The sequence below is a fragment of the Peromyscus leucopus genome, chromosome 6 (assembly GCF_004664715.2).
Source record: "Peromyscus leucopus breed LL Stock chromosome 6, UCI_PerLeu_2.1, whole genome shotgun sequence".
Lineage (NCBI taxonomy): Eukaryota > Metazoa > Chordata > Mammalia > Rodentia > Cricetidae > Peromyscus > Peromyscus leucopus.
Window position 1 is genome coordinate 105,672,067 of NC_051068.1, and position 15,199 is coordinate 105,687,265.

At 38.2% G+C, this 15,199-nt stretch overlaps 1 protein-coding gene across 5 annotated transcripts in view; it reads right to left on the bottom strand.

The window, feature by feature from the left end:
- Gstcd (glutathione S-transferase C-terminal domain containing) overlaps positions 1–15,199 on the bottom strand; it is a 107,690-nt gene that overhangs the window by 80,429 nt on the left and 12,062 nt on the right. For all 5 annotated transcript variants that reach the window (XM_028857088.2, XM_037207119.1, XM_028857107.2 and 2 more), the window contains one exon: positions 385–636. In XM_028857088.2, coding sequence (XP_028712921.1) covers positions 385–636 — 252 coding nt within the window. The remainder of the gene's footprint in view (positions 1–384; positions 637–15,199) is intronic.

Sequence of the window (15,199 nt, forward strand, 5' to 3'; positions counted from 1 at the left end):
AGACAAAGAAGCATTAACTCAATAACTAAAATAAAGACTGAAATCAAAATTCTATAACACAGCTAGTTTAGGTTAAAAGGATACACCTGACCAGATATGATGTTACATTGGACCACAATGTGAATATCTAAAAATGTCTTAAAAAATAATTACTTTTAAACTATATATTTTGACTTGGTTCCAAAGAGAAACAGCATGAAAGCTATTCAATTTATTGTGGCTTATTTGAACGCAAGACTAGCAGAAACGTTATTAGGTAAATACAGACACAAATAGCTATATATAAAATGTGTTATAGATGACATGAGAAAACGATTACTCGTTGGGAAAGAATGCTCAAGGGCTACTTTTCAAAAAGAAAACTGTAGAAGAGAAGCTAAATACCATTAACTTGGTCATGGTTGGTCTTGGTCCTCCTGTAAACGAAGGATCGTTTGGTTCCTCTCCAGCTGCTGCGTCAGTGGAGTTCAGGTGCGTCTTACTTTCAGAATTCAGCAACTCTGGTAAATACAGAAAGTGGATCCCACACTTAGAGGCTGCTGTTTTCACTTTGGGCACTTCCTGAATCCGCTGGTACCAAGAAGCCAGCAGTGGAAACTGTTGCAGCTTCTCAGAAAATTCCCTGCAGAGAATTACCTGGAGAAGGAAAAGGATGCTTTCAAAATACATTTTTGACCGTTTATAACAGTAATAATGAAGTATCACATATCATAAAACTCACACATCTCAAAGGTATAATTCAAACGGACTTCAGCAAATTCAAACAACTGTGCAACTACCACACAGTCCAGCTCCAGGACACCATACACACTGTGACAATTTGCAATAAACTTCTGCACTCATAACCAGTTGCAGGTAGCTGGCCTGTTTATAGTGTTGCCTTTCATACACGTTAACAGAATCATAAAAAGTCTGTGTCTTTTTTCACTTAGCATTATGACTCCAGCACTCACTCCTGTGTGTTCATCAGTCCCTTGCTTTCTTTATTAGCAGTGACAGTCATTGGGAAGAGCCACTCTACCCACTTCTCTGATAACTCAGTAGTCGATGGACACTGGCATGTTTCTAGACATTGGCTGTCACGAAGAGATCGTAGGCTGAAACTACTGAATCATTCTCCAGGGTGGCCACACCATTTTATGTTCCCACTGTGGAGATGCCCATTCCTCTACCTATATTTCTAATTTTTATTTAATTTTATTTTTGTGTGTATGATGTCTTTGAGTACAGGCACTTGATTGTTACCTACAGCAGCGATGTGGGGTCAAAGAAGAAACAGAAAAATACTACTTCTCTTTCATATGCTTGTAACTCCCAAATAATGAAAGCCAAAGATAGTGAGATCACTCAAATGTCAAAATATTTCCAAGTCCCACATTTAAAAGGAACCGGTGACCATGCAGAGACCTCAAATAAGCAGATGAAGAAGGGAAGAAAATCAATTCAGGATCCAGACAAGAAAGTAAGCAAAGGAAATGAAATGGTTAGTAACTTGGAGAAGAAATTAAAAAAAAAAAAAAAAAAAAAAAAGATAAAAATCAGCAAGGAAACTGAGACTCTGAACAAGAACCAAATTCGTGAAATAAAAGGATCAATTTATCCAATAAAAACGCAGTAGGAAGAGACGGTTCAGCACACAGTAGAGAGAGACGGTTCAGCACACAGTAGAGAGAGACGGTTCGGCACACAGTAGAGAGAGACGGTTCAGCACACAGTAGAGAGAGACGGTTCAGCACACAGTAGAGAGAGACGGTTCAGCACACAGTAGAGAGAGATGCAACAGTAGGAGAGACGGTTCAGACACAGTAGAGAGAGACGGTTCAGCAGATAAAGTGCTTGGTGCATAAGCAGGAGGACCCAAGTTCAGATCCTCAGCACCCGCGAAAACTTACTCTAATGCTCACAGGGAAACATAATGTGCGCGTGCACACGTGCACACACACACAGACACACACACACAGACACACACTCGTATCATCATCACTACCAACAAACAACAACAAGCAACAAGACAAAGTAAGAGAACAAATATCAGGGACAGAGAAACAAGTCAAGACAACATTAATTTCAGATGTACAAATGCTACCAAAACTTTCAAGACCAAACCCAAGAATAAAGTTAGCAGAAGAAGCTGAGGTAAAAAAAAAAGTAGGCAATTTAGTCAATAAAATTGTAACAGACAGATACAAGAAAGGGATAGACATCCAAGTCAAGAGGCATTTATAACTCCTTAATAGTTATGACCAGAGAAGAATCCCTACATAATATATCATAGTCACGATGTCAAAAATGCAAAGCAAAGAAACAATACTAAAAGCTATAAGGAGAAAATGTCAACTCACACACAGAGGCAGAAACATCAGAATAATGAGTACCTAAAAGTCAAGAAAGCAGGGAATGGTCTATTTCAGGCTCTGGAAGTATGTAACTGCCAACCAGGATTTCTAAAAATAGCAAGATTATCTTTTAGAATGTAGGGAGAAATAAAAGCAGGTCAAGAAAAGCACAAATTACAGCACTTCAACCACAGCAGCACTGGAGAAGATTCTTAAAGTAACACTATAACCAGAGGAGAGAGAAGGACAATTTCACATAAAATGTGTAGGAAAGGCCACACTACATGAAAGCACCAGAAGAACAAAGGACTGTGAGAAACCATTGTGTCTAACACAGCAAGCTCTTAGTCTGAGCTGAGAGAAGAAAACAAGTAATAGTCCAACCAACCAGAGCCACCAGACAAAGCCACGGGAAATAACAAATCTCCCTCAAGGATGACTTTATTTGCAAATGGGTTCACCAGTTAAAAAGATACAGACTGACTGGACTTAAAACAAACAAAACAGTTATCCAACTGCTTTCTTTATTTCTAAGACATACACTTAGCTGGCAAAAATGTCCAAAAACTGAGCCAAAGGATGCAAGTTAACCAACTAAGCTAATCAAAACAGTGAGCAGGCTGGCAAGAGGACTTTCATGTCTGCTAATGCAGACTTCAAAGCAAAACTAGCAGAAGAGATAAGGAGGACAACTACAGTTAATCAGGGAACAGATCCATCACAAAAACAAGACAATTCAAGTATTTTTGGCATTGAATCTTAGAGCTTTTGGTTTCATAAAACAATGAAGGTCATAGAAGGCCACAAAGGTCCTGATACAATAATAGCAGGAAACTTCAATATCCCACTCCTGTTTAGATAGCTATTCCAAACTAATAATCAGCAAAGAAACATTAATGCTAAATTATACCATAGATCAACTGATTTCAACAGATACCTACAAAATATTCCATCTAACAAACAGGGAACACACATTCTTCCAGGGATGCATGGAACCTACTCTAAAATTGACCCCATGATAGACCACAAAGCAAGATTCTACAAATACAATAAAGAAAAAAATGTATTTTATCAGAACATAGTCAAATAAAACTGGAAAGCAAATGCAAAAAAATCTCAGAAACTACACAAAGACAATAGAGACTAAACAATACACATCTGAACAGGGCCACTGAGGAAATCTGAAAGGATATTTAAAAAGTTCTAGGTCGCGGGCGTGGGCGCAGCTTTAACCAGCACTGGGAGCAGAGGCAGCAGATCTGTGAGTTCGAGGCCAGCTGGGCTACAAGTGAGCTCAGAAAGGCAAAGCTACACAGAGAAACTGTCTGAAAAAAAAAAAAAAAAAAAAAAAAAAAAAAAAAAAAAAAAAAAAAAAAAAAAAAAAAAAAAAAAAAAAAAAAAAGTTCTAGGGTCAAATGAAAACAGCACATTCAGCCAGAATCTCTTGAGATTCTCCTAAAAGGAAAGCTTACAGCTCATTAAAGAAAAAAGCCAGGCGGTGGTGGCACGCGCCTTTAATCCCAGCACTCGGGAGGCAGAGGCAGGCAGATCTCTGTGAGTTTGAGGAAAGGCTCAAACTACACAGAAAACCCCTGCCTTGAAAAACAACAACAACAAAAAAAAAAGAAGAAAAAGAAGAAAGAAAGAAAAAAAAATTAGAGAGATCTCAGATACCCTAATCACCCAACTCAAGATTCTAGAAAAAGAAGCCAAACTAAAATGCGTTGGATGGTTCTTAAAATGACAGCAAGATGAACAAACCCTTAGCCAAACTAACCAAAAGAGAGACCAACACAAAAAAATAAGAGGTGAAAGGGGAACTGTAAGAACAAGATCCAACAGTCCTCCAATCTAGACCACCATTAGGGAATACTGTGAAAACATATATTCCAAAAAGCTGGGAAATCAAGAAGAAATGGGTTTCTATACTCATATGAATATCAAAATTAATCTGAAAGATAAAACAATTTTAAAAGACCAACACAAGCAATGGGGTTAAAACAGTATCTTAGTTAATTTTCTATTGCTGTGATAATATGATGATCAAGGAAACTTATAAAAGAAAACATGAAATCTGCTTACGGTTTCAGGGGGTTAGAGACCATGATGGCAGAGCAAAGGCATGGCAGCAGGAACAGCTGCAGCAGCAGCTCAGAGCTCACATCTTGACCAGCAAGTAGGAGGCAGAGAGAAAGAGAGAGCAGGCACTGGGGATTGTGCAAGTCTTTTGAAAACCTTAAAGCCTACCCCCTCGGATACACCTCCTCCAACAAGGCCACCTCTCCTAACCATTCCCAAACAGTTCCACCAACTGGGGACCAATTTTCAAATATATGACTCTTTGGGAGCCATCCTCATTCAAACCACCACAAACAGTAATGAAAAGCATTCCTACAAAGAACAGCCTTACATAAGATGGATTTACTGATGAATTCTACCCAATTTTAAGGAAGATCTAACAACCAATATTTCTCAGTTTGTCCCACAAAGTACAAAATTAAAGAATGCTACAAAGACAGTTTTAATCTAATATCAAAACTGAATAAAGACACAACAGAAAAAAGAAAACTATAGACAAATTTCTCTTATAAACATAGATGCAAAACTCACTAAAATGTTGCAAGTTGAATTCAAGAACACAGTAAGACCATACACAATGACATGCTGGTTTCATCGCAAGAATGCAAAGTTGGCTCAACTTATACAAAGCAATAAATGTAGTAAGTCATAAAAATGTAATTAAAAGGGAAATTATATGATTGTCTTGACAGATGCAGAAAAAGTATTGAAAAAGTTCGGCATGCCTTCATGATAAAAGTTCTAAAGAAACTGGAAGTAGTTGGAACATAACTAAGTGTAATAATGACTACAGATGACAAACCCATAAGGAATATTCCAATAATTCAGGAAAGACTGCGGGCATTTCTTGTAAAATCTGGAATAAAAAAAGGGTGCCAAGTCTCTCCACTCTGACTCAATCTAGTACCTGGTCTTAACTAGAACTAAGGCCAAAAGGATATATAAGTATGATATAAAGAGAAACAGAAGAAGTCACATTATTCCTATTTGTATACATGGCTCTATATTTAAAAGACCCTATGGACTTCACTAGGAAACTTTTATATCTGATAAACACTTTTGGTAAAGCTGTAGGATACAAAATCAACATGTGCCACATAGTGGTGGCACATGCCTTTAATCCAGCACTCAGGGAGGCAGAGGCAGGTGGATCTCTGTGAGTTCAAGACCAGCCTGGTCTATAGAGTGAGTTACAGGATAGTCAGGGCTACACAGAGAAACCCTGTCTCGAAAAACAAAACAAAACAAAATCAACATGCAAAAATCAGTTACTTTATATCCTAATAGGAAACTTAACAAAAAAGAAATAAGGGAAAATATCCCATTCCCAATAAATTACATTAATTAAAAATAAAAGAAAATAAGGAATTTCACCAAGACAGTGAAAGACCTCTACACTGAAAACTTCAAGACACTGAAGAAGAAACTGAAGAAACAGAAGATGGAAACAACTTCCATGCTCCTGGAGTGGACGGCAGGCCAGATAACTCAAACGAAAGTGCTTGCCATACAGACTGAAGGGCTTTGAACTTGGTACTTAGAACCCATGGTGGAAATAGCTATATTATAAAAAGTTATTTAAAATCAATATGCTTCTCATTTCTAAAAATTAATGATACTCCTCACAGAACTAGCAAAAGAAAAGTGTCTTAAAATCCATATGGAAATCCCAAAGATCCCATGTAGCCAAAGCAATCCCAAGCAGAAAAGGCGATGCTGGATGCTGTAAGGCAATAGCTGCCCTGAAATTACATTACAAAGCAACAGAGAAAAGAGAACAGCACTGGCACAAACCCATACACCCAGACAATGCAGCAGAACAGAGGACCCAGAAATGAAAGCACATAGCTAAGGCCACCTCACTGTTGACAAAGATGTCAAAAAATGCATAGTGTGTGTGTCTGTGTGTGCATGCGTGCATGCTCACTATAAATGTGAGTGCGCACACACACACACACACACACACACACACACACACACACACACAAACTGTTGCCAGAGTTGCAGGCAGTTATCAGCCGCCTAATTCAGGTGCTGGTAACCAAGAGCAGGTTCTCTGGAAGAGCAGTCCATGCTCCTAACTGCTGAGCCATCGCTCCAGCCCCTGCATCATGTTTTTGTTTGTTTTTCCCAAGCATTATATCACAGGGGGCTTCCTATTGACACGCAGAACACACAAACAAACAGACAATACTCTGGGGAAAAAAGAGAGCCTATTCAACCAATGGTGCTGATACATGTAGATATACATTGCAGAATGAAATAAGAATCATCTTCTCATTCAGAAGAAAAATCCATTCCAAACTAACCAGAGACCTTAATTTAAAATCTAAAATGCTAACGCTGCCATAAGAAAATACATGAAAAACACTTCAAGACCTAAGCATAGGAAAGTATTTTCTGAACAAAACCACACAAGAAGTAATCTCAAGAACCAAAAATGGCATTGCATGAAATTAAAATCTCTGCACAGCAAAGGAAAACATCAGTGGAGGAAAAGACAGCCTGAAGGATGGGATGAAATCTTTACCAAACTAAATTTCACACAGGAGTTAACGTACTGCAATCAAGAACTGCAACAGGTCAACTGCAACCAAGAACTGCAACAGGTAAACAGACAAAATTTTTCAGTGGGGTATAGTTCAAACACTCTTTTGATCCCAGCACTCAGAAGGCAGAGGCAGGTGGATCTGAGTTCAAGTCCAGCCTGGTCTACAGAGAGAGTTCAGAAATGCCAGGGCTGTTACATAGAGAAACCTTGTCTCGAAAAAACAAGACAAAACAAAACAAAGAAAATCCTCTAATCAGTAGATGAGCTAATGAACTGAATGGACAGTTCTCAAAAGAAGAAACATAATGGCCAATAAATATCTTAGATGTTTTCCCCATCCTCAGCCATCAGGGAAATGCATTTGAAGACCGCTTTGAGATTTCATCTCTCCCTAGTCAGAAGAAAAACAAAACAAAATTCTGGTCAGAATGGGTAGAAGGAAAAACTCTGACTTACTGCTGGTGCGAATGTGAACAGGCACAGCCACCATGAATCAACATGAGCTGGAAAATGACTCAGCAGGTTAAGAGCACTTGCTGTGCAAGCTTGAGGACCTGAGCCTGAACCCCCAGCAAAATGAAAAGGCAAGGCAGTGGGAGGAAGTGTGGAGACCCACCGAGGTTTCCTAGTGAGATCTGAGCTTGCTTTACCCAGCAGGGCTGCACAGGGGATGATTGGACCATGGCTGTGATTACCAGGTGTTTGGAAGGGTCTAACTTGGCTCTATGGTGAGTTTTGATCTAGCAAGGAAGAGGTCTTCTGCCCCGCCTCTTGGCACTGATATAAAAAGTCCTTTTGAAGAAGGGGCAGGTGGATTTTGATCCAGGTCCTCCTGAAGCTATCCTGTGTGTCTGTCTCCTCTCTGCTATCTTTCTAGCTACAAGTTTCTTATTTCTCTCTCTTCTTTATAGGAACCCTTTAAAAGGTGGGAGCTGGCCTCCCACAGGATACAAAAGAGAGGATTGCTGGGGCTTGCTGATGTCAGCCTGGCCCAAAATTCACTGAGATAGTGTCTCAAGGAAATAAGGCAGAGATAGAGAAGCATAACACAAACACACACACACACACACACACACACACACACACACACACACACACACACACACGACCCAGCTGTACCATGCCTGGACATGTATTCAAAGGACTCTAAATCCAGCTATAGAGATACTTTACACATTCCTGTTTATTGATACACTATTTAAACAGCCAGGAAATAGAACCAGTATTGATGTCCAAAAGACAGATGGACAATGAAAATGTAGTACATATACACAATAGATCTTCTTTAGCTGTAAAGAGAAATGAAATTGGCAGGAAAATATATACATATCTGGAAATTATTGTATTAAGTGAGATAAACTAGACTCAGAAAAACATGTATTACATGTTCTCTTTCATATTTGATTCCTAGATTTTTAATTTTTACATATGTCAAAGAGGTATATCATATATTATATTAGTAAACTGTCATGTGCCATTTGAGCCCACTCAGAAGTAGGCAGACAACACGTCACTGCATTTGAGATTGAAGCATGTTTGTCTTCAAGTGTCCTTCAAAGCCTGCCCTCTCCTTCTGTGACAGGGAGAAGAGAAAAACAAAAGAGCCCATGAGTGAAACACGTTGTACCCATGGGAACAACCAGAAGGTAAATGATTTCCAGCAGATGTTGCTAATATTTGTCTCATAACATAAAATGCCTACATGGTGGCTACAGATGGCTCTTCAGTTAAGGGTATTGTTGCTCTTCCCGAGGACCAAGTTCAGTTCCCAGCACCTATGTGGAGCATCTCAAAACCACCAGTAACTCCAGCCCTAGGGGATCTAAGACCCTCTTCCAGCCTGTGTAGACACCTGCCCTCATATGTACGTATCTATATGTAAGCACACATGCACACACACACACACACACACACACACACACACACAACACACACACACAAATTAAAAAACTAAATCTTTAAAAATATTGTTCTACAAAGTACCTATAGTGTGAAAGAGAAGCAGGAAACTGAGCCATGGTAAAAAGGTCAATAGAGAACTCAGCTGACTGCCTCAACTTCCTCAGTCAGGGTCTGCTGGATGTTGTGGGCATCCATGAGGATGCTATCTCTATCGATTGCTATGTTATGTTACCAGGAAGTCTCACAAAAAGGGACATTCTGCTCTGCCTGGGCCTCTCTCTTCTGTCAGTTTTATTACCTGTATAACTACCTGCTACTTGCTATGACTTTTTCTATTTATTTACTATAAACTTAACAAACTCACCCTTTTGAAATTGGACCACACAGAAGAATGAGTGTGGGTCATAAATCTAGAAGGAAAACCGTCTAGAGCAGAAAAATAGGTTTTAAGAGAGAAGAGAAAACCTGAATAAAGGGGACAACAGATATATGTGACATCAAAGTGGGAAGGGACTACTATGGGAAGGAAGGATATGGAGTTGGTGGTGGGGATTGAAAGAGGAGAATCAACAAAAACAATGTGTAAGTGGAACTGCCACAATGAAACCTTTTACTCTGTATGATAATTAAAAATAAAAATATGACAAATTAATAAAATCAGACATGTTTTCCTCTCCTTTACTCTGTTAATTCATTACTTTTTAAGTGCATTTGACATCTCTTCTATTTGAAAGTGAACTATGATTGAATGCAATAATTACTATTTAAACAAGGGGCTTGCAGTGTATCTTGTGGCAGACAACTTGCTTAGCATACATTCGGCTCTGAGTTTAATCCTCAATACTCCCACCCCACCACAAAAAGGAAGGAAGGAAGGATGCATGGCAGGATGTCCGGTTTAATGAACATGTAGGGTGTTCTACAACATGCTGACAGCCCAAGAAGTGCCGAACCCATTCACTATTTAAGAAGGCTCTACAAGGAGATGCTAATGAAAACTGCAGAAAATGAAAACTGGCTCCTAAGAAAGGACAACTTTGAAAAAAATTTAAAAGTTGCCTAGCTTTTAAGACCCAATACCATTAGAAATATCACAGAATTCATTACAAAAACATAAGAAAATTATTCTAAAAATAATAGATTTTTAAAAAGTACTGCTACCAATACTACCAAGAAGAAATGAGCCCCGAGTGGCTTTGTAGTTAATTACAATGGGGTAGAACTAATGCACCGGAAATAAAGGAGCAAAGCTGCTCCAATGCATACATTTCATAAAGCTGCAGTATCTTCATCTCACAGAGTAAAATAACCATGCAAGCAGCCGTTTCAAAGGTGCCTGATTACTAGCTGCAAAGGGGAACTGTCCATACAGTGCTCCAGCCTGGAGCAGCAGGCTTTCAGTCAGGTTCATTCATTCTCTCATCCATTCTAATTTCTTCCAAATACATAACAGACTTCCCAAGGGGGGGGTGTCTAATAAGTGAATTAAAGGTGGGGCCTAAGAATTGCACACTTTAGTTAATTCTTTTCTAGTCTACTCTTAAGTTTCTGAACAAACAGGATGTTGCCAGGCCTCTTCCATGAGAAAGTGCCAGGGCACTGTAAATCAACTTTGCAGCTTAGGACCTACTGAAAGCATGGAGCACATTGGTGGCCAGACCTCAGCATACTATCCTACACCCTTTACATCTTCTCTTAAGCAAGGCTCATTTCCCCAATCCTTCTAATTTTGACCTCTAGCAATCCAAACCTTGACTTAGCAAAGTTAATCTGATCTTTCATTTTCCCGACCTTATTTCTGGGCGTAACTACTCTGATCCTGGCTTAGCTTGACACTTATAATGCCAATTTGCATCTTCATTACTGATCATGAACTTGATCCTGATTCTGAAGTTCTGCACTGTCACTCCAGGACAAAGGTCTGGCAATGTAACTGCTCTAAAAAGTAAAATGTTGGCTGCACAACTTAAAATGACTCAGGGGAGGAAAATTTAACAAAAACAACATCAAGGCTTTAAACAAAAAAAGATGAATTTCTGAAAGAAAATGTGCAGAGCCATTTATTTATTCTACATATTAAATGTCATTAAAACAATGGGCTGTGGATATAGTTCAGTTGACCGAGGTTTGAGTCCCTCATTGTGTACTGGGGTATAGTGATATATACGGTAATCCCAATATTTGGAAGGTAGAGGCAGGAGGATCAGAACTTCAAAGTCATCCTCAATTACATAAGAAGCCTGAGGCTTCCCTAGGATATATGAGTCTCTGTCTCAAAACCATGTAACAGAAAATGATAAGCACATATTTTTACCTTATTTCTTAATAGTTTTTTTAAACTTATTATTATTGGACATATATATGGTATGAGTGTTTCAGCACAGGTATGTGTGTGCCAATATGTTTGTGGAAGACAGAGGATGGCTTTGGGACATCTGTTCTTTCCTTCCAATGTGGGTGCCATGGATAGAACTTGAAGTTTATTTCACTTGCACAGACCACATACGGTTATTTTCTACGCCATCACACTGGCCAGTTTTGCTCTCTTTTAAACCCAGTGCTTCTCTGTAGCATCAGACTTACTCAGTAATAGTCAAGTTGATATCCTACCTGATTACAGATGGGAAAAATCCTGTCAATTAGAAATACTTTGCCTTTGATTAATCCCAATCAAGTAAATGGCATTTAAATTCATCTAAAATGAAATGCAAATCATCTGAGATGAATGGGGCCATCTGGACGACCTAAAGTCACCTTCATGCAGGTGAATCCAATTTGGTTTTTGCTTTCTCGAATTAAAAATCAAATAATCTTATTTTCTCTGTAGCATTTACCATTACTTTATATAAATATTATTTGTTTGTTTACTTGTTCATTTCTTCATTCCCCTAACTAGAAAATTAACTCCAATGACATCTGGGATCTTAACTGCTTTGCTTAGCGCTGCATTCCTAGTGCTTATAATGGTTCCTGACATATATACTTTCAGTAATGTCTACAAATGATGAGTGTACTGCTATGAACTCTAGAAAAATTAGAAATCATAAATACCACATCTTTCAAAATGTATGACTACTCTAAAGATTGACATTTATATTGGTAAAAGGCAAAAGTCAGGGATAAATGAAACTACAAATCATTTGACTAGGAAAAGACAGTCATAGGAAATTTACAATTCCAATCAATGCTTCAATGGTTCCCAAATCTGCTTTTTCCATGATGATTAATTCGGAAATAATTTTGGTTGCCATTCTTGTTTCATTTCACTTTTGAAAACAAAACAAAAGGTTCCTTAAGAAAATAACAATTTCTCCATATAGTACTGTAAACAGACATTTCCTGCCCTTACCACCCGGTCCCAAATAACTGACTGAGAGGTTGAATATGAATTATAAATGCTCAGCCAATAGCCCCTGCTTGTTATTGGCTAACTCTTATATTTAAATTAACCCATATTTCTATTCATGCTCTGCCATATGCCGGTACCTTTATTAGCATGGCATGTTCTTCTCCTGCTGCCTCTGCATCTGGCTGCTGACTCCTGACACTACCCTTCTCCTTCCCATCATTCTTAGTTTGGTCATTCTGCCTATACTTTCTGCCTGGCTACTGGCCAATCAGCATTTTATTAAACCAATTCAAGTGACACATCTTTACAGTGTACAGGAGGATTATTCCACAACACTGTACCAACTCCAAATTAACAGATTTTCATTAACAGTCTTTTTTCACCTTCCAATGGAGACACCTAAGGCGAGATGATTATATAATGAGAATAAAGTCTTATTTCCGGGTCCTTACTAGGGAAAAGGGGAACAAGTTTCAAATTAGGAAAAATGTAGCTATAAAGAACCAACTGGGCCGGGCGGTGGTGGCGCGCGCCTTTAATCCCAGCACTTGGGAGGCAGAGCCAGGCGGATCTCTGTGAGTTCGAGGCCAGCCTGGGCTACCAAGTGAGTTCCAGGAAAGGCGCAAAGCTACACAGAGAAACCCTGTCTCGAAAAACCAAAAAAAAAAAAAAAAATAATAATAATAATAATAATAAAAAAATAAAAAAAATAAAAAATAAAATAATAATAATAAAAAAAAAAGAACCAACTGGAAGGCTGCAAAAGCTAGCCTGTCATGTTCATTCTGGTATTTTTACCTGGTTCTTTTTTTCCCCCCACTGAGGAATATATATATATATATATATATATATATATATATATATATATAGAGAGAGAGAGAGAGAGAGAGAGAGAGACAGACAGACAGAGAGACAGACAGAGACAGAGACATACATTCATACATACATACATAAACAAATTCTACTAGGAAAGACATCTTCACATCTGAATTTCCCCATTTCATTGAAAAGCAAGCAATTTTAGGGAAAAGTATTCAAGTGAAGGGGGAAAATTCTGATTTGAAAATGCCCAGTATAATGGTTAGTATTTTAATTGACAATTTAATTATAAAATACAGCTGAGAAGGGTTTTTAATTTTTAGTCTTTTTTTTTTTTAGTTTTTTAATACTGGAATTTGTAATATTATAAAGATAATTATAATAGCAAAGTTAACAATAATATCAATTACTAACATTTTAGTAACTCAAAATTAACTATAATTTTACTCATTCCTTACATTGATCATATGACAGAGTATGTTAAATAGCTTTTAATCACTGTAATTACTGAGATAATAAACTGTTGTGGAATAATCTTTTTGTACACTATGAAGATGTGTCACTCAGATTGGTTTAATAAAAAGCTGAATGGCTCATAGGTAGGCAGAATTTTCAGGGCAGAGAGGACACTGAGAAGAAGAAGGTGGAGTCACCAGTGAAATAGTGGGAACAGACATGCAAGAAAAGATGTAAAAGCCACACATCACATGGCAACATATAGATTAATAAAAATGGGTTCATTTAAGTTGTAAGAGCTAGTTAGAAACAAGCCTAAGCTATCAGCTGAGCTTTCATAATTAAGAAGAAGTCTCTGTGTCGTTCATTTAGGAGCTGGCCGGCAGGACAAAGAAAGTCTAGTAACAAATGACGCCCAATATCTGGGCAAGTATTTCCACATAAGACATGAGAAGGCTTAAAAAAAAAAGTTTCTGAACACACAAAAGTGGAGCCAAATGCAGCTTCCTTCTCCTGCAGTCTCTCCTGAGAGCTGTATACAGTATAGAGACCCATCTCTCAGTCAAGGCCTGCCGGCTCGTGCTGACAGCACTCCATGAGCTAAGCTGCTCATGCAGACAGAAAAGGGTGAGATAAGCCGTAAAGCAAGGTCATATGGAAAACAAACAAACCTTTAACCGGTTACAGAGTGTTTAACAACATTTGTAGGCTTAAGAGTGTAGACAGTTATAAAAATAAATAAATAAATAGTTTAAAAATAATAGAGTCTTTAAAGAAAAAGTAAAGTAATTAAAAAAAAGAATAAGCCATGTAGAGATCGGAAATACACAGGGTGTCTGGATCATGTATGTTATTGTATTGTCTTTGAATTTTTTTTGATTGCTAATGAACAAATGATAGCTGCTGAGAGACACTGGATTATGGAAATTGCTAAATTAAACCAACCTATATATTTTTAAAATGTCTTAACTTCACAATGGAAGAAGAGGTTATGCTTTTCTTTCCATAAAAAACAAAAGGTTGTGGATTGATTCAAGGTTAAAGAGGATCAGGTTTGATCAAGGGAGATGCCCTGAAAATCCTAGTTATAGACATAAAGAAATAAACCTAAAATAACTACAAGACAGGTGACATATATTTTACCTGCTCAAACATAAAACAAAAAATCATCTTTGGCTGGCTTGTTGTGTCTAATGCACAGTCCATACTTGTGTTAATACACATATGTATGTTACCTTTGAAAGTTTACGTGTTTTTAGAGTCAGGTGACCAGACACCAATAAAAACGTGGTGGTCCAAGTGGTCCAGCCTCTCAGAGTGCCTCTGTTGCAGTTTCCTCAGAGTTCTGCATCCAGAACAGCTTCAAGGATGCTGGCTAAGATGGTCCAGCCTCACAGACTGTTCTAGCCAGGACTTGACCATTACCCTAATTTTCTCAGAGTCCTCCAAAGATGCCAGTACACCCAGACAACAGGAAGCAGTCCAGAGAACACTACGTCCACATTCCCAAGAGATGGATTGGATGTTTTTTGGTCCTTCAGTGGGTTATGGAGATTTGTCATCATTTAGTGGGGTTGGTTACAAATTATTATCGGTCATGATCAGAGAGAAAGTTAAACAAAGGAGATTATATTGAAGGATGTCTTTTTGACTAGAAAAAGGGGGAATATAGTATAAAAATGATGAGATATAAGGGTGGGTTGTTGA